Source organism: Lissotriton vulgaris, chromosome 5 (assembly GCF_964263255.1).
Source record: "Lissotriton vulgaris chromosome 5, aLisVul1.2, whole genome shotgun sequence".
Classification (NCBI taxonomy): Eukaryota; Metazoa; Chordata; class Amphibia; order Caudata; family Salamandridae; genus Lissotriton; species Lissotriton vulgaris.
In genome coordinates, this window is record NC_141693.1 from 418,855,720 (window position 1) to 418,876,257 (window position 20,538).

Genomic DNA, 20,538 nt, shown 5'->3' on the forward strand with positions numbered 1-20,538 from the left:
TGATACCTACACACAGCGCTAGAAGCGGCCACAGCCAACATACACCCACACTTGCTGATTGGGGGAGATCTAAACCTGGTATTTCATAACACGGCGGACAGCTCTAATCAGCGCTCCGGTCAGGTCAGGGCGCTTTCCCCAGAGGGACACACACATCTAGCAGATCTAGGCCTGGTCGACCTGTGGAGACTCTCCCATCCCCGAGATACAGCCTACACACACTATTCAGCAGCCCGCAAATCAAATCATATACGCGACTAGACTATTTCTTATGCTCTACCCAACTGGCGGCGCGCGCGAGAGACGTCGAAATCCTCCCAGCCTCATTGTCTGATCACTCCCCAGTGGTGGCGTCCTTCCTGGTACCGGACACTCCCAACCCGCAGCGACACTGGCGCCTGCGTATTGGCCTATTGCAAAACCCTGCCACAGTCGAGAAAATAGCGGCAGCCATCCGTCACTTCTTGGCTCACAATGCCAATGATGACACCTCCAAAGCCACTCAATGGGCCGCGCTGAAGGCTGTTCTGCGGGGCAAATTTATCTCGGTGGCTGCAGCCAACAATAAGGAGCGTGCACAGAAGCGGGCCGAGCTCACGCAAAGGGTGGCAGAGCTAGAGCAGATGCATCAACGGACGGGGGCGGCCAGGGCCTGGCGCCAACTGTGCACAGAGAGAAAGATGCTAGCGGCCTTAGATCAGGACGTAGCAGAATTTGCAGCCCTGCGCCTGAAACATGCCTTCTATACCGGGGGGACCGATGCGGGAAATTGCTGGCGAGTAAGCTGAGAGAGCAACGCCAGAGGCAACACATTCGGGTTATTCAACCTGGCTCGGGGGAACCGATCACTGAAGATGCGGCCATAGCGGCAGAGTTCGGTAACTTCTATGCCGACCTGTATGATGCAGACACTCTAGACCTCCAAGCGGGTAGCAATTATCTAGATGGGGCGACTCTTCCGTCCTTGAATGAGGCACAAGCAAAGATCCTGGACAGGCCTATTGGCTTAGAGGAACTCATCTCGGCGATATCCCGCCTCATGCTCGGGAAATCCCCGGGGCCGAACGGCTACCCCGCAGCTTTCTATAAGAAATTCTGCCCACAGGTGGCCCCCCTATTGCGAGATCTGTTTAATACCTTTGATCAGCCAGGAACCATCCCCCCAGAACAACTAGAAGCCGCAATCTCGGTGATACCCAAACCCGGTAGAGACCTGGCTAAATGCGGTTCCTACAGGCCAATATCCCTCTTGAATATTGACCTCAAACTATATACAAGCATCATAGCTGGCCGACTGGCCCCCTATATGCAGCAGTTGCTGGACCCGGACCAAGCGAGCTTCATCCCTCAAAGACAGACGAGCGATAATACCAAACGCGTCCTCCACTTGATCGAGGCCGGTTCGCGGGCAAGGCCGGGCTGCATGCTCCTCACGGTCGACGCTGAAAAAGCATTTGATCCGGTGCACTGGCCCGATCTTGACCTGGCACTACAGCGGTTCGGCTTCGGGATTACTCTCCGTAACCGCATTTTCAATTGCTACAGGCAACCGAACGCTATGGTCCGGGTGAATGGCCACACCTCGCCACGATTCCCGATTGACAGAGGGACCAGACAAGGCTGCCCGCTTTCCCCCCTTTTATTCGCGCTCTACATGGAGCCACTGGCTCAGCGGATCAGACAACACCAACTTATCCGAGGCATCCCTTTCGGCGGAGACTTACACAAAATCAGTCTATACGCCGATGACATTCTGCTCTCGCTCATGGATCCGATGCAATCCCTGAGGGCACTCTTCATCGAGCTCCACGCATTTGCCCTGGCCTCGGGCTTTAAAATTAATGTAGATAAATCGGAAGCCCTGAATGTGTCCCTGTCAACCGAGGTGTTAGCGGACGCTCAAGCGGAATTTGACCTACGGTGGTCTACATCCACCGTATCCTACCTGGGAGTTTTGCTGGCCCCCACGATACGGGCCACAACAGAGGCCAATTATGCCAGACTCAGCACACGTCTTAACGAGACCCTCAGGAAATGGAAACACCTCACGCTGTCCTGGCTGGGCCGTATTGCTGCCATTAAGATGATGCTACTCCCACAGGCCCTATACGTCTTCCAGACTCTCCCGTTGCGCCCGCCGACGGGTTGGCTCCAGAAAACACCGGCTGATTTATCTCGCTGTGTTTGGAATGGTCGCCGCCCCCGCTTTAAGCACCTGATCGCCACGCTTCCCCTGGCGCATGAGGGGATAGGAATGCCCGACCTCACCCTGTACTTTCAGGCGGCACAATTAACCACGCTTGTGGAGTGGTACCAGCTGGAGTCCAGTAAGCATTGGCTTTTTCAAGACCAGGCAGTGGCAGGCCGTACACTCCAGGGTGTGCCCTTTTTACCGCGGTGCCATAGGCCCCCTAACCTATATGCGTCATATATCACTGGCACGGTCATGGAAGTGTGGGATAAAGTGGCGGTCCGGAGAGACCTCACTTCTTTTCCCTCCCCGCTGACGCCGATATTCGATAACCCGGAGTTTACCCCGGGCCTAGACCCACAGGCATTTGCGACTTGGCGAACCACACCCTGTCGGGAGATAGGCCACATGTTTGACCTTCAGGGCATCCTCCCTTTCCTGAAGGTGAAGGAGGCCTATGGCATACCAGAAACCGACCGCATGCCCTATCTACAGGTCCGGCACTGGGTCCTACAGCCGACGATCAAACCGGGAGCGCAGCGCTTTCTTACACCCTATGAAAAATGGCTACTGACACGCACATCGGAGAAGAAACTGCTCTCAGACATATACCAGCACCTGCTGCTCAGTAACATATACACCTATAGCGCAGGGCAGGCTAGATGGGACAAAGACCTGGGCAGGCAGCTCACACGCAAAGAGTGGGAGGGGATCTATCACAGGGCCCGTCATTCAGCCTACCACACGGGCCTCACTGAGACACTCACAAAAGTGGCTACCTACTGGTATCACACACCAGAACGCATACACCGTTGGGATCCCCAAGTCAGCGACCGCTGTTTAGAGAGGTTGTGGAGGGTTAGGCACGCTAGAACACCTGCTGTGGAGTTGTGAGCGGCTGCAGCAATACTGGACCACCATCCTAGACCTAGTAGACCTCCACTTGGACACCCAGCTCCCCCGATTCCCTGCCTATGTATTACTGGGATTACCCAACGCATTGATGTACCCTCTGAAATCTATTCGAGGGAGACTGATAGCGCTTGCATTGGGGGCAGCTGTGCAAAATATTGTGGCCCACTGGAGAGACCCTCAACCGCCGGCGCAGACAGGCTGGCTGCACAGACTGGTCCATTCTGGGTATGGAGAAGCTTTCGTTGACCACAGCAGGCAGAGGGGACGAATTTGCGGACCTCTGGCGGCCATTTCTGACACTTCTTACCGGGGAGTTCAGGGAATTGAGCTGTCCCCGATACCTGCGATTGCTGACACACCCATACCAGAGCCCAAGACAAAGCCCCGTAAAAAAAGCGCCCCAGAACTAGGGCTCCGTCCGTGCTGCTCTAGCCACTACCACTAGTCTCTTTAGCTTTTCCTTTCTTTTACCTCAGCGGACAAGGGGGAAGGGAGGGGGGGGGGGGGTTCTCGTATACTGTATGCATTGTTGTTGCGACCAACTGATTCCCAGTCTTTCAAACGCGGCCGGCCCAGCTGGGTTGTAGGCGACATGCTGTGTTTAACATGCACTGTATGACACTTACGTTGACGATGATGCAGCAACTGTTTGGTTACTGTGCGGCCTGTAGCTCCAAAAGCACTGGTCGGTGTATTGGCTTTCAATAAAAAAGATTTAATACTAAAAGGGCAGCCCTTCATCGATCTTTTTCCACAGATCGTGGTAACAGCAGACGCATCCCTCACAGTTTGGAGTGCCCATCTTCACAACTTCACAATTCGAGGGCAGCGGGACAACAAGTACAAAGCTCTCCACATCAACTATCTAGAGCTTCTAGCTGTATATCTAGCACTGAAAGCTTTTCAGTATCACCTCCTAGGGAAAATTGTCCTAATCTGCACCAACATGATGTACAATGTACTTTGTACAAAAACAATGCGGGACACATTCTCTCAAACTGTCACGCCTCACTCAGACAATTTGGCGTTGGGCAATTCATCAGAGTTCATCCTCTAGCAGAGCACCTCCCAGGAGTAGACAATCAGATTGCCGACCTCCTAAGCAGAAGGCGACAACAAATACACAAGTAGGAACTTCATCCCCAGGTTCTCCTTCCATACATTCAGTAATGGGGATTCCCACAAATAGATCTTTTCGCCACAGTGGACAATTCAAAATGCCCAAACTTTGCCTCCAGGTTCCCACACCCTCTATCCAAAGGCAATGCCCTATGGATGAATTGGTCAGGGATATTTGCCTATGCTTTACACCCTCTCCTTCCATTTCTGGTTCAGAAGCTCACGCAAACACCCCTCACACTGATTCTAGTGGCTTCCACTTGGACCGTGGTTCACGATACACTTAGAACTGTCAGTAGTTCCAAATCAAAAGCGCCATCTCAATTCCAGCCTTCTCACGCAGAACCATGTAGAAGTCAGACATCCAAACCCCAAGGAGCTCAATCTAGCCATTTGTCTCCTGAAGTCATAGAGTTTGGATATCTTAACTTGCCTCCAGAATGTATGACCATTCTTAAAGAAGCAAGAAAGCCTACTACCAGAGCATGCTATGCAGCTAAATGGAAATGTTTTGTTATATAATGTACCAATAACAATATTGATCCACTTAAAATATCATTTGTTACCTTCTGCATTTACAGCCTGCTGGTTTAGCCTACACTTCCATTCAACTGCATCTTGCGGCAGTAGCCGCATATTTGCAGAACAGACAACATCTATGTGTGTACAAAGTTCCAGTATTTAAAGCCTTTATAGAGGGCCTTAAGAGAGTAATACCACCCACAGTGCCTCCATCACCAGTTTGTAATCTGAACATTGTGCTTACACAGCTCATGGGTCCACCTTTTGAGCACTTACACAACTGTCCCCTTCAGTTCCTTTCATGGAAAGGGGCCTTCCTCATTGCAATCATTTCATTGAGGAGAGTTGGTGAGCTGCAGGCTTTAACCTTCGAAGAACCCTTATTTCAACTTCATAAAGACAGAGTAGTTCTTTGCACCAACCCAAAATTCCTTCCCAAAGCGGTTTCTGCTGTTCTTTCCTCAACCTGATTCTGTAGCAGAAAGAGCTCTTCATACTCTTGATGTTAGAAGAGGGTTATTGTACCACATTGAAAGAACAAAAGAATTTTGCAGAACAATTCTTTGTTGCGTTTGCTACACCTCACAAAGACAATCCCATCTCTAAATCTAGTATTGCAAGATGGCTTGTTTAATGCATTCAAACCTGCTACGCTTAAGCTAAACAAACTTTATCAATACCTCCTAATGCGCATTCTTCTTGTAAAATTAGAGCGTCTATGGCCTTTTTAGGTAACATCCTTGTAGCTGACATTTGGAAAGCAGCAACATGGGCCACACCACATACTTTTATCAAACATTATTGTGTGGATGTGTTAGCACGCCAACAAGCCAACGTTGGACAAGCAGTGCTAAATACGCTTTTTCAAACAGCTGCAACATCTACTGGTTAGCAACGGCTTTGGGAGAATACTACTATATAGTCTATGCAAAGTATGTGTATCTATGCACACATGCCTCGAACGGATTATGCTACTTACTCAGTAAGCATCTGTTCTTTGCATGTAAAGCTGTAGATTCACACGCGCCCTCCCACCTCCCTGGGCACCGGTAGTTGTTGCAGTCTTGCATTAGTTACAGTACATACAAAGGGACATTTCTATACTACACTCATTTACTCCATTCTCACCCTCATGCCGGAAAACAATCCAATAAGCATGGGCGGAAAATCCGTTTCGCTCGCGGATTTTGCGGATTTTCGGTAAATTCGCAATCCGCGAGATTTGCGAATTTCCCGTGAAATCCGCGAGCAGCGGATTTTATGGCTTGCTCGCACTGTTTGCGTGAGTTCGCGGCTTGCCAGTACAACTTCGCACCCCGCGAGTAAGTGCTAAATTGCAGAAATACGATCTTAGCAAAACAAACTACTTACCAGGTTCAAAAGTTCAGGCTCATCATTAGTAGCCATTTCCTGTAGTGCTTCCTGAGGGGCCTCTCCAGAGTTCAGTTGCCAGTTGCAACTATTATGTGACCCTGCTCTGAACCTCAGAATAGTTACACATATGCCACAAAGGTCCTGAATTACAGCTAAGGGAGACAAGCAGGAGCCAGGCTGGAAGTTAAAATCCATTAATCTGCCCCTAATTCATTATTGTCAGTTGGGGCAGGGCAGGTGTTGTAACTAATTTTGCAACAATGAAAGCACTTAGCAAGTGCAAAAGATCACTAATCAGGAAGCACTAAGGAAGCAGGTGCCAGCTAAAAAAATATTCTGAGACACATTAATCAGCCCCAAATTAATTCAGGTCACTTGAGGCAGGGAAGGTGTGCTTTGCTTTGCCGAAAATAATGTACACTGGACAACCAGAGGGTGTGGTGATGAAACAGAGGGTGGCATGGGTGGGCCAGAGGGTGGCATGAGTAGTCAGAGAGTGGCAGTGGTGACAGAGAGTGGCAGTGATGAAGAAGAGTGTCCCAAACAGGCTGGACACGTAGAAACAACAAGTTCGCAAAACTTGCGACCCGACAGGTAAGTTCGCAAATTGCGAAATTGTAAAAACCCTCGCGAACTGGCAGTAACACGCGCGAACACACAAAAAAAAAATCGCGGGAATTCGCGGATTTTGCGGATTGCGAGTTCGCAAATCCGCAAAATTCGTGAACGCGAGATTCGCAAAATTCGCCCATGCTTACAATCCAACAATGGAGTCGATGCCCATGCGCACTATCACTGAAAGGAGTGGTCATCTTACCTTGTGACTAAGAAAGACTTCTTCGAAGAAAAACAACTTGCAAACATCTGGACCCAACACTAGATGGCAGGAGTATGCAAAGCATGTGAATCTACAGCTCTACATACCAAGAACAGATGCTTACTGGGTAAGGAGCATAATCCTTTCCTTTTAGGACTGAATTCTTGTCCATCTAATGCATCTAAATAGTTCTCAAAGATCAATATCTAATCTTCCCATGGTATAGGTGGGGGACCTGTTTGCACAAAGAAACTCAGTAGTAACACTGGTGGTGCTGCAATAGCCCATCAATTGTAAACTGGATTGCTATGAAGTACATTAAGACACTTAGTAAAATATTGCCTTAAAAACTCAAGGGTGTGTGTATTAGTGGTGCTTGACACACTGAAACTAAATGCCAGTTGTTTCCTTATGGTGTGCACATCACCTCATAAAGCCTGAGATTTCGGTAGGATGTCTGCATCACCTTGTGACGTGCCCCTCAAAATATCACGAAGACAAAAGCTGCTTACTGCCCTACTAAGATGCATTCCATGGACCTGCTCTTCACCCTGTTGTGTTTCTCACAACTCTGTATCCTACATGTACAAAGGATTACAGTTTTTAGTGTGGGTATCACTGCGCAGTTAGACGTTGACCACCGTGTGAAACTGTTAGGACTCCTTCATTGGCCGCCTCTTGATCGCGTCAGAGACCAACTTGATATCGCTGCTGCATGTCCAGGTGTCCGTATCACCGTGCAGACACACAAATACAAAACTCAGATCCGTGCGGATAGCCGCTGCAAGAAATATTAAAATATCAGCCTTAACGTGAACACGCTGTCCAACTCAAGATGGCTGCTGCTTGCCCTCTGTAAGCGGACGAGTGTTTCACATTGTGTGAGCACGTCGCACACAGTTACAGCACAGATGACTGGTGACCTTGTTACGTCATTAACTTCTGCGCAGACCCACACAGCACCCAAAACACATACGCTTCCCTTATTTTTCCGGAAGATTATTTTGCGGAAACTGAACTGTTCTTTGCGGTGGGCGACAACACTTCTCGAATTGCCTTTTTGTACCTTGGTTATCGTCTTCACCATTGATGCGTCCTTGGTTCTTGTCCGTTTCTATACTTGCGCCGATCCGTTCTGATCTGAATCTCGCCGTTACCTGTCTTCCTCGCCGCATGTTCACCATAATTTGTAGTAAGGGGCTTGCAGACCACACCAACCAGGTACAGATAAATATTAGATTAGATGAACGGACACTCCCTGGCTGTTTATGCGGAAACTGACTTGCCAGAGAATGTTCAGCTTCAAAAGAATACATGGAATCTGATGTCCATCAGATTCCATGTCTGGAGACACCAACATGACGCTGATGTAATACAACAAATAGGATCATTGAGATGTTGTTTGTGCAATTTATTCTGTTACTACTTAAATGTGATTATCTGTGAGGTTTACCTCAAGCTGTTTTCTAAAAAAGTTTATTTTCACTTCGGATTGGCAATATTGAGTTTGCAAATTAATGGAGGGTGTCATGGCTTCCATGTGTGGTCCAATATGGAGACGTGTTTTGAAAATTCGTATTCTTCCTTACCGATTCAATTAAAGATCTGGATTTCTATAATTCGTATAGCCAGAAAGATAGCACTGCAAGTTAAACATCTGCAGCACACGCACATGTTCAAATCTTGAAAGGGACTATTCAGCCTTTTGTTCTTTCAAAATTGAGGCATTGAGTTCCATTGAGCTGGCTGACCGTATCACCTCTTCGCCATCGGATTTTCATTTAGAGTCAAGAACATTGAAAAGCTTTGCTAATCTGGAAGTGCGGTGCACTTTTAAGAAAATACATTTTTCTAAAAAAAAGATTGTTCTTATCTGCATAATGTATGAGTTTAGATGCCTTCCTGATTTAGGTGGAAATTCAATTTTCCATCTGAATCATGTGTAAGTGTCTCCGTAAAACCTGCACCGTGGATGACTTTTTCTGTGGGCACATTTCGCTTCTAAAAAGCAGGTGAACATTTTCAGTGATGAAAATCATTGTATTGAGGGTAAAACGTGGGCTTTGGTGCCCAAACTCTGTTTTCCATGATTGTTCCAGCTTATTAGGATACATGCAACTTACCATTTCGCACTGAAAAATGCTATATCCACAACCTCAGTATTTCTTTGGACGGTTTTAGGTTGTGCAAGGGTGAGTCCTAACCAGTAACACTGAAGCACTCTTTAATGAGAGTCTAAATGATTTTCTTGTCTATCTAGTAACATGAAAATGTTTAGTACTGTCAAACAACAGATTGAGCCCTTTCTTATCCATTTGTGGAGAAAGGAAAGAAAGAGCAAATTGTTTAGTTTCAAAGATTTGAAAAACGCTCTGCCCCCTTTTAAGGAGGCATCAGCTCCATTGCCCGATGACACACATCTTTGGGAGTTAAAGATCAGTTCCTTTTTTCTCTCATTATTCTCACAGGGCTCAGATGTTTGCAATACATGCCCTGGCTGTGAATTAAACAATAAAAGAATACTTAAATAACCTAAAATGTTCCAGTGTCTAAAAGTAAGATATTCGGATGGCTTTTTTTTTCTTGCACTTGCACTGCCCACAAAATGCATGGCAATGCTCTTTGTGAATTGCAGGAAAAAGAAATCCGAAAAAGGACCCTTCCACCTATTGGTTGTCCCCAGAGCATTAAGTGTTTTTTTGTTTTTTTTTGCAAGACCTATCCAGCTGAACCACTTAGAATCTGATGAAGTCAGTCAGAAAGCCCTATATTGTCCAAAATGGGTGCATATTGACAAAAAGGAAATAACCATTGACTCACTTGGACATAACTATGAAAGGTAGCTGAAGTTGTGAAGAAAGGGAAATATCAGAATCTTTAAATAAGTGGAAATGACCGCTCTTCTGCTTTGTCTGTGTTGTGAATTCTCTACTGAGAGCGCCAGAAAATGATAAACTTACATGCCACCTGTAAATAGTTTTTCCGAGATCAGTTGTCTTTGCAGAGCAAAGTTGTTTCTGTGTGAGCTGGTGTTTGGCCCAAAACTTTCCTTATTAACATATTTCCCCTTATATTTTTAATGCATATAGATTGTTCTTTTGAGCTGCGAATCATCTTCAGTTTTTTCCTTCTTCCAGGATCTGAAGCCCAGTAACATCGTTGTCAAGTCAGACTGCACACTTAAGATACTGGACTTTGGATTGGCCAGGACTGCAGGGACCAGCTTTATGATGACGCCGTACGTGGTAACACGTTACTACAGGGCACCAGAGGTCATCCTTGGCATGGGATATAAAGAAAACGGTGAGGGACTGAGACTTTTAGGACAAATATAATGTGTTGGAAACAGTGTTTAGATTGGTGAGGGGTCAGTTCTTTCCAGACCTCATTACAGCGGGTGTGCCTAAAGTACAGTGACAAATGGATTATTCCTGAAGGTATAGAGTAAATCCTGAGGACGAAAGAGGGGGAACACTAGCATTCAAGGCTTATTTTGTATGAGAGAAAGCCCAATTGAGCACACGTTAGCTAGTAAAGACTGCTCATTGTCTTCGGCTGTTACAGCATTACTTGCCAAATTGGGAGGTATAAACATTTTAGAGCATAGTGTATGCAAAGTAGCATCTTTATTATTGTAAGTGAAGACAAAATATATACAGGTAAAATAGGATCTCTTTTTCAGGGTTTTAAATATTTATAGGGATTGACTGTGAGGGGCTTTCACTGTCCCACCTTTCGGGGTACCGGGAGATTTTTGATGTGGAGAGTGCATTAGAGCTTCTTGAATCTGATTGTGGGGGATTCGGCGTTCGCACCTTCTCTGCTGCTCTGTGAGCTCCCATATTGGGTAAGGAGGAGCACATGCTTTACTTCTTTCATAAGTAGAGGTACTGTGCTGTAAGAGCTGTCGTATAATGTATATCGGGGAGTTTTGTGGGTTTCTTGTTGTCACAGTAAATACCTGAATGTGCACGTCTGGTCTTGCTCTTGCTCTGTGTGGAATACCCAAATGTGTGCTGCAATTCTGCTATTGCTTTTTCTCTTGTCTGCTACTGTCTTTACCTCTTTCTCCTTTTGCTTTTCCTCCCTTTGCCAGTCGACCTTTGGTCAGTGGGGTGCATTATGGGAGAAATGGTTTGCCACAAAATCCTCTTCCCTGGAAGGGACTGTATCCTTAGGCTACGCCTGTTCTGGAACATTAATATGTGTGTGTGTGTGTGTGTGTGTTATACCAGCTCTTATCAGAATGCAGATCTCAACTGAAATTTAAAGTGTCACAGAGAACCTGAGACTGTTTACTGAAGTGCAAGCCTCGCTAAGGTGAGAAACCCCTGTGCCTTGCCTCCTTTGTACTATTCGCCTGTTTGAGCAGACCTATGCTGTCTACAACTCCTCCCCAGAAACTCTAAAACTCCCTTCTCTCTACCCCTTCTGAAAGGCCATATTTTAAGCAATGTAGTACAAATTACTTGAGTCCCATGCTTCGTGAATTGACATCCTTCAGTGCTCTATAATAAGATTCACCCTCATTTGCCATTTGATTTACAGGGAAAGCAGACAGCCCAGTATGTTGTAACCCCCCTTCAATTTACCAGTTTTGCACTTGGACTGACAGTTCTCCACCCAAAAACTAGTGGCCTCTCGTGTTCAAATACTGGTCAGGAGGCTTTTATTTCTTGATGGTGCAATACGTTTATTTACAAATTAGCAATACTTCCCTTGTTGAAGGCAATGTCCTAGATAATAAAAAAAAGTAGCAGCCTTAAGACCTATTTAAGAAACAAAAAGTGTGATCCAGCCAACTACAGACCTATAACTTTTCCGTCTTGTATTACTAAACTTCCAGAAAAGGAGGTCACTAAATAACTTCAATCATTGCCCAGGTGGGACTTTGTCCCTGATTGGTTGTTGATCCTTTGGTAAGTTCAGCATTTGATGATATTAGAATGGTTGCAGACAGCAAAAATTCAGTAGTTGTGATATTCTAGTATTTATCTGCTGCCTTTGATACCATTGATCGCCATGTCTTTTTCAGCACTTCAAATGAGTATCTATTTCTCTTCCACCCCTTTATTTTGGTGAGCACTTACAAGATCTGCACTTTCACCCCCTACTGTTCAATATTTATGACAAGCCTGCCCTAATATCTTAAGTCAGTTTAAGGTGACTACTTTATTTATAAGTGATGGAATGGAGATTATCAAGAAATCTGAAAGATAACGCATTTAACCCCTCTACAGACTCATCTGTCACTCTGTGTGCTGTATCTTCTTGATTAGACAAAACTGTTTGAAACTAAACCCAAGATGACATGTTGTGGAATTTGATCACACTAGACCTACTTTTCCAGGTTTCAATATTAAAGTTTAGGGACGTCATCCATATCTACTTCTTTACCTTGTAGCATCTGCTTACACGCGCCTACAAATGCGGAAAGAAACATGCGCCTACAAATGCGGAAAGAGACACAGTGGCCTGTCTACTCGGTTTATGGATGGAATGCCCGATAGGGCCGCCATGCTGAAATTACTCTACCTACCACACTGCGCATATTTGAAATATAACTACGGAGCTACCATTCTGTGGAGAACATACTGCTGAGGAATATATCCTAGGAGCACAGAAAGAATACACAAGGAGCTCCTAAGTAATATAGATTGGACTAGAGTCTTGGAGATAGTAGTAGATTCATAGAGTGGCATACCAACCACGTGGCCTCCTTGAATTTGAAGGTGTAACAGTACACCCACTGTACCACCTGTATGGTCGTCAGCTTATTTGGCATGGTCCTGAGGAAGGTGGTCCATTGTTTGTTTCCAACCCACCGAAGCGCTCATAGACCTTCTGATAAACCCTATTGTATTTAGATCGCCAATAGGGATTGGAGACAAATCTGTTCTAGATCTCCCCATGAACCAAATATGAAGGATGGTTGATATTGGATGATGTGAGAATGTGGTTCAGGTGTGATTGAAATAGTGAGATTTGATGAAAGTTGAGTAGATATAACTGTATAGGGGTCTGAAACTGTAGATTGTATTTGTTCTTATGAAGCTTGAGGAGTGCATAATCCGGTACAAATAATATTGTACACAAATGTAAATGGATATTTTTATGGTGTTGTAGGTATAAAACAAAGGAAAATTAGAAACATTTTTTTCATGCATTTCGGAATAAAAAATGATGATAAATTAATGGCTAAAGCGTCTAAGAGCATAAATTATGTGTAGCCCTTACTTAATGTTGTATACATAAATCAAAGAAATATAGGTCCCGAGGGAGCTTGTTGCATATTTCTTGATAGTGTCCCTCTTCTCCCCGACCTTAGGCCCTATATAGATGGGGTCACCCCTTACTAGCTATTATATATTTGCATTGTTGTCCTCCATCAAAACAATTTAGCTTTAAGAGACTCCTTAGGAGTCATGGTTGCGCTTAGCCAAAATCCATAAATAAATATGATTTCTGGTAATTAGCTGAGGTTTGTTATCAATCTTAATGGTCTATAATGAAAATAGTCATTGCTACTTTTCTGTCAGGGACCGGATTGAGTTGGGTGTTTTCCTCATTTTTTAAATTGTAATCTGTGGTAACCCTCACTGTTATCTGAAAGGAGCTATTGTTCCCCCTACTGTTGGAATAGAATGGGTAGCATGGAATAGATCAGAGGATGTCTTGGGTTCTTGGTACCACTGACCACCGGTCCTTAGTTGTAAGAGACGTGATTTCTGGTTTCCTTTTGGTGTTGACATGCTGCATTATGGAGGTTTGGTGCTACTCTTCACTGGTGTCTGATATGGAAAGAGGCATTGTGCCTTATTTTCTTAAGGTGGAGGGATGGGAGTAGATCTTGGGGAGAAGCTGTAGCTTGACACCAGTCTTCTTTGGCCCTCAGTAAGAGGCTGCCCAGTCACCCTTTTGGTCTAATCTGCCCAAGTCATGGGTAAAGGTAGAATTTGTAATTGTGTATGTTCGTGCTATACAGAAGCTTCGCCATATAAAGTTCTAACGATACGGCCCTAACATTCACTCGATAGCTGAAGACGGGAGGTTATATTTACGAACCTGTAAGCATTTGACAATAAATACATCCTGATGTAGGAAAATTTACTATTGTGAATGCAAAGCTGCCCTTATGGAACAATGTGTTCGAGGCATATGAGCAGCAGATCTCACACTTGGCATTAGATCGCTTTCTGGTGTTGAACTCGGATGCTTGCTTTTTATTGTTGTCTTGAAGTCTTTGTAGTCACGAGATAGGTGACTACTCCCTTGGATGATAGTGCGCATGGGCATCAACACCATCATTAGATGGTTTTTTCCGCCATTGGGTTTGGATGCAACTTTTGCGCTCCGGTTCGAAATCTTTATTTCAAACTACTTTGCCTCAAAAAACTTCCACAAACCCTTCGGATTGACTTCGAACATCTTCATCTTCGACACAACTTTCATCGGCCCGATTCCGGTCGTTCGACCTATCCAAGCAGTAAGGCCTACGGCTCATGGAAAGGATGCCATTTAAGAAATGCCCCCAGTGTGGAGCAAAATTCCCACACAGTGACCATCACAAGGTCTGCAACCTGTGCCTATCACCTGAACACGACGAGTCCAGCTGTCCAGCCTGCGCATCCTTTCGATCGAAGAAGACCATTTGAAATAGAAGGGCTTGACGGCACATCATGCATGGTGCAGAGATCAGCTCCGGAACCAGTGGATATCTTCGACGAAGGCCCAGATGTCCCGGAAGAAGATTCCAAAGAACTCCAAATCGTATCAGAGGCAGAAGACTCAGATGGCCCCATCACTCCTGGTCAAACTGCCCCTACACCAACCCCAACCACACCTAAACCGAAGGCAAAGGTCAAGACTTGCTGGACTCAGTCGCAACACAAAACACACTTCAGAATCCCAGCCTCCAGGTCCAGCTCCGAAGAAAACCGAAAAGCCTTCCGGTAGCTCGGGACCAATCCAACCAGTGCTTTCAGCTCCGAAACCAAAAGAACTTTCAGCTCTGAAATCGGTTCCGGCGCCTTCCACCTCCAAAGACAAATCGGGCCGAAAACCTCAAGGCCCGTGCATAAACCGGCTTAGAATGTTTCCAAGCCTAAAGATCCCGCTTCGGCTCCGAAAACAAAAGCTTAAGAACCAAAAACCAAGCCTAAGGACTCCACCACGCCTCCTAAGGCCAAAGACAATAAAAGTCAACACCAGCCCCGCTCGGAACCGAAAAAATCGGCGCCGAAAGCGATTCCAGAGGAAGAGTAACTTTTTCATCCAGATCCTGTCGATCCTAAACAAAAAAACATTTATATTAATCCTGACACAGGACATGTCACAGCTGTGCCATGTAAGAAGAGGAAGTTGGACACAGCACCTGCTCCTCCAGTGCCTGTGAAGAAGGACTCTGCCACATCACCGATACCTCCTTCTTCTCCTATACTTCCTTCTAACCCACTTACTCTCCCTAAATCTATTACACCATTCTCAGCCTGAAACTTCTCCACCTCATACACCCCCAGATGATGGATTATTATGATGATGATGACCTAGGGGTGGGGGGTGACCCAAATGACCCTTTAACGTATCCAACTGACCCAGATAATTGGGAGTACCCTGTCCCAACAGATATAATGCAGACGTCCCAAGCCCACACACATACCCCTCAAAACCATCTCCCCCAGAAGATGATATTGGTTTTGGGCAGTTAATTAATAGGGCTGCCATCTATTATGGCGTCATAATGCACTCAGATGCAGCAGAGGAGGACTTCCTTTTGGATACATTTTAACAGTCCAAAAAGACAGTGCAAATATTGCCAATGTTCAAGGGAGTCATTAAACATGCCCCCAAAGTGTTTAAAGATCCCGTACGTGCCAGGATTCTTAACCCTAGAATAGAAAAAAAGTATAAACCTGCCCCTGAAGATCCTGCTTACATTAAGGGACAGCTGCCATTGGATTCTCTAGTAGTTTCCAACGCTAGAAAGCGTGCCAACTCCCACACCTCTGGGGAGGCGCCACCCCCCTGATAAAGAATCAAAATTGATAGGCTGCTTGTGCATCTACCATTTTGCCAGAAGCGTCTATCAGAGAGCGGTAGGGAGGACGGTGGCAGAGTCTCCCCGACCTGCTTGACGCCCAGTAAGCCATTTTAGAGCGCTATCCAGATTACTGGTGCATTTTGGATGCTTTGATTCCTGAATAATTTTTAAAACAAAGTTGCAGAATTTTTAATATTATCGCCGCATTAATTTTTAAATTGTGTCCATTGCCTCTTTATTTTGCCCATTCAACATCTTTGGTGCCATAAGGGGAATTTGGGGGGCTCAAACTCACCTAGGGAAGCCTGTGCTCGATCTTGCAGCCTGCCCGCCCCAGTCCGACTCGGTAACCAGTACCATTGAGCGGAGGGCGGGACAGGCAGAGCCAGGTATTTCCGCCTACACAAGCGGTTAGCGCTCTAGCTCTCCGACAGGAAGGGCTACTTAGCCCTCTCATTGCAACGAGCGCGCAGCCCCAGTCCCTACTGGCAGATCTCTCAATATTGGGTCTAACACAGTATAACATCGGCCCCACCCATCAGGCAGGGCACACATTAGACTTCTCTCTAATTCCTCAAAAATTGTATGTCACCCGCCCAAGCAGGTTAACTGGACAGACCATTTCATTTTAGAATTTACAATGCCAAAACTAGGGAAGCTCCCCAATCAATCACTGCTGTTACCAATGAGGCGGAGACAATGGCACAAAATGTCTCAGTAGGTTTTTTGAACAAGACTTTTGTAGAGCCTTATATTGGGCCCACAGAGAATATTGAGGTGGCCTTATCCAGATTTAAGCTGGCTATCCATACAGCGGTTGAAACCATTGATCCTCTGAAACTCTATAAGCCACGCCCCGCACATAAGCAGGAACTTTGGTTTTCTGAGCACCTACGGTCTCTTAAACGAGATGGTAGGAAGCTTGAAAAAGACTGGAGATCTTCTCGTTTGGAGTCTGATAGAATTTGCTACCACATGGCCTTGACCTTCTATCACAAAGCTATTAGGGCAGCGCGCAGTAATCACATTGCTTCCCAACTTTCGGCAGCAGGCGGTGCCCCGAAGGTTCTGTATCAGATTCTGCAGACCTTCTTAAAACCAGCTGCCTGTGAGAGTCCGGATTTATCCTCACAACAACTATGTGATGATATCTCCCTCTATTTTTCTAATAAAATAGATAGGATTTATGACAAAATCATGGACTCTAATCTATCTACAAGTCGGCCTATAGCACTGCCCCTGGTAATGAATGGAGCAAACTCTGGTGTGCTCACTAGGTTTCCTGCCATCTCTTTGAATGAGGTGGAGGACCTGGTGAGCCAAATCAAGAGTTGTTGTCCATCCGATCTTATTCCTGCCAGAATCATGCCGGTGGTTGGCAAGGCGCTCGGTCTTGGGATCCAGTGCCTTGTCAACCTCTCGCTTGCTGACGGCTGTGTCCCACAGGAATGGAAAAAGGCTCTGGTGAGGCCCATTCGGAAAAACGCCTCTATTCCGTGGACGGATTTGTCAAACCTCAGACCCATATCCCTGCTTCCTTTCCTAAACAAGCTCACTAAGAAGCACATGAATAAACATCTTTCGAATTTTATCGAGCAATCTGGGAGTTTGGACTATTCTCAGTCCGCCTTCAGGCCGAATTACAGCACTGAATCGGCACTGCTGTCAGTAACGGACGATCTCCGCATGTACCAGAACAAGAGTCACTCGGTGGTCCTGGTGCTACTAGATTTATCGGCAGCGTTCAATACTATATCACATAACATCTTGCTCGGACGTCTTGCAGAGATTGGGGTTGAGAGTGTGGCATTGGCCTGGTTAAGGAGCTTTCTTTCCGATCGCACTCAATGTGTTAACATGGGTGCGTTCCGATCTGCTGAGGTAGAGATCACTAAGGGGGTGCTTGAGCCCTACTCTCTTTAATATCTATGTGGCCCCCCCTGGCGAGGATTATGAGAGCTTTTGGTTTCATTCCAGTATCATACGCTGATGACACCCAGCTCCTCTTCCCGTTTAAATCTTACTTCTGAGGTCAAACAGTCCTTCTCCATGGGCATGAAGGCGGTCTCCCAATGGATGTCCTTGAACTTCCTACAATGTAATGTGGGTAAGACAGAGGTCATGCTCTTTGGGGAGGCCAAAATGTTATGGACCCTTGACTGGTGGCCGTCAGATCTTGGCCCGGTCCCCGAACCCAAACAGGTGGTAAAGAACTTGGGGGTACGCTTGGACCAGGAGCTATCCCTAAAGCAGCATGTGAACAGCATAGTGGGATCCGGCTTTCACGTTATAGGACTCCTCCGTAAGGTGTTTCCCCTACTCCATGATTCTAACAGAAAAACCTTGGTGCAGGCCCTGGTGCTTAGTCGTCTTGACTACTGCAACAGACTGTTGGCATCCGCCAATGACGGAGTATTGGGTGAACTTCAAGTGGTACAGAACACCGCTGCTAGGTTAGTTCTTAATGCACCTCCTAGATCCCCCTCAAAACCTCTCCTAGAAAAACTGCACTGGCTGTCAATTCGCCAAAGGGTCAAGTTTAAGACCTGCTGCGTGGTCCACAAGGGTCTACACGGACTAGGACCCTCATATTTGGCAGAAAAATACAACCCCGCTCGCACCCTTAGGTCGAGTAATCAGCATCTCCTTTGAGTGCCTACGGTAAGAAAGACAAGACAGGGCAGTAAAGCCCTGTCAGTGGTTGATCCTGCTCTATGGAATAAACTCCCTCTTCTGCTGAGGCAGTGTTCGGACCATTTGACTTTCAGAAAAAGTTTGAAAACTGTTCTGCTTCAGAATTAGTTCACCTTTGAATCCCTGATTAGTACTTACTCTTTTGGATTGATTGCTCCCTTACTTCTGCTACTGGCGTTTGTGCGCAGAGATACTCCTCTGGGAGTCGATTCAAGAGCGGTATAAACCCATAAATAAATAAATATCACTGGCGCATAGCCAACACACAGGCACTGCTCGCAAGATATGATAGGGCTCACTATGACCAGTTAGAAACCCTACTACAACATTTGCCTATCCAATATAAAACCCAAGCAAATGATCTTATCCAAGAGGGCAAGCTAATTTCAAACGTGTCAATAAAATGTGCACTTGACGCTGCAGACACTGCCTCTAGATCCATCAATACTAGTGTGCTCCTTGGGCGACATGCCTGGCTCCGCATCACAGGCTTTGAGCAGGAAGTTCAGACTACCATCCTTAACCAGCCGTACAACCAGCAACAACTTTTTGGCCCGACTGTGGACACTGCACTTGAAAAAATGAAAAAATACACTGAGATTGCAAAGTCCGTGGGAACTATACAATCTCCACAAACACGGGGCTCCTTTCGTCGCTCATTCTATAGAGGGACCTCCAAAAACATGGGAGCAGACACCCATTTTCATTTAAAGTCACTACATAAACATCCCCCAATAGAGGATACTTTAGAGGCGGATACAGAGGAAATAACAATAAAAGAAGAGGTCGAGGTAATCCCAACACTTGTACCTCCCCCGCCACAAAACAGTGACTTCTCTCCGCTGATCCCAGGCCATCCCACTCCGGGAAGGGGAGATTATCACAGTTCCTACTTGTCTGGAATTCCTTCACAACAGACAAGTGGGTGGCATGGATTATCCAGTATGGTTACTGCCCAGAACTTACAGCTACCCCCCCCCCCCACCCCCCCCCCCCCCCCCCACACACACACACACATACCACCCAAGCAACGTCCAATGTCCACAGATCATCTCACGCTCCTCAAACAAGAGGTTCTCTCATTGCTTCAAAAGCACACACTAGAGCCTGTTCCCTTACAACATCAAGGAACAGGATATACTCGCTGTACTTCCTAATACCCAAAATAGACTGGGCTCTAAGACCAATACTCAACCTCAGGCCCCTAAACCTATATATACACTCAGATAATTTTCATATGATCACTCTCCAACAAGTGCTCCCGCTGCTGCAACAAGGCGACTTCCTTGCCACACTAGATCTCAAGGACGCCTTCTTCCACATTCCCATACATGTCTCTCACAGGAAGTATCTAAGGTTTGTGCTACAAGGACAACACTATCAGTTCAAAGTCCTTCCATTCGGAGTCACCACTGCACCCAGAGTGTTCACAAAGTGCCTTGCAGTAGTAGCAGCACATCTCAGAAGACAACAGATCCATGTATTCCCATATCTAGACGACTGGCTAATAAAAGCCAAGTCAAGTCATTCAACCAGTGTGTTCAACGCACTCACCAAACCATTCAGACATTACACAACTTCACGGTCAACGACACCAAGTCGCTTCTCCAGCCCTCTTATATACATCAATATCTGGGGGCTACCATAAACACCTCCACAGCTCTGGCATATCCCAGTCCAGCCAGGATAGCCAGAATACAAGTCCTTGTCACAAAATTTCAAGCCCAACACACTCTCCCAGCCAGAGTGTTCATGCAGCGAATAGGCATGATGGCATCTTGCATTTTTATTGTACTGTATGCAAGACTTCAAATGCGTTCATTACAAGAATGTCCAACACATCAGTGGAATAGGACAACTTACAGA

The 20,538-nt window shown here is 46.1% G+C and overlaps 1 protein-coding gene across 4 annotated transcripts in view; it reads left to right on the forward strand.

Moving 5' to 3' along the window:
• MAPK8 (mitogen-activated protein kinase 8) overlaps positions 1-20,538 on the forward strand; it is a 585,436-nt gene that overhangs the window by 359,431 nt on the left and 205,467 nt on the right. For 2 of the 4 annotated variants that reach the window (XM_086921790.1, XM_086921792.1), the window contains exons 7-8: positions 10,076-10,241; positions 11,035-11,106. In XM_086921790.1, the coding sequence (XP_086777916.1) occupies positions 10,076-10,241; positions 11,035-11,106 (238 nt within the window). The remainder of the gene's footprint in view (positions 1-10,075; positions 10,242-11,034; positions 11,107-20,538) is intronic. The other 2 variants (XM_086921791.1, XM_086921789.1) reach the window with 1 other exon arrangement.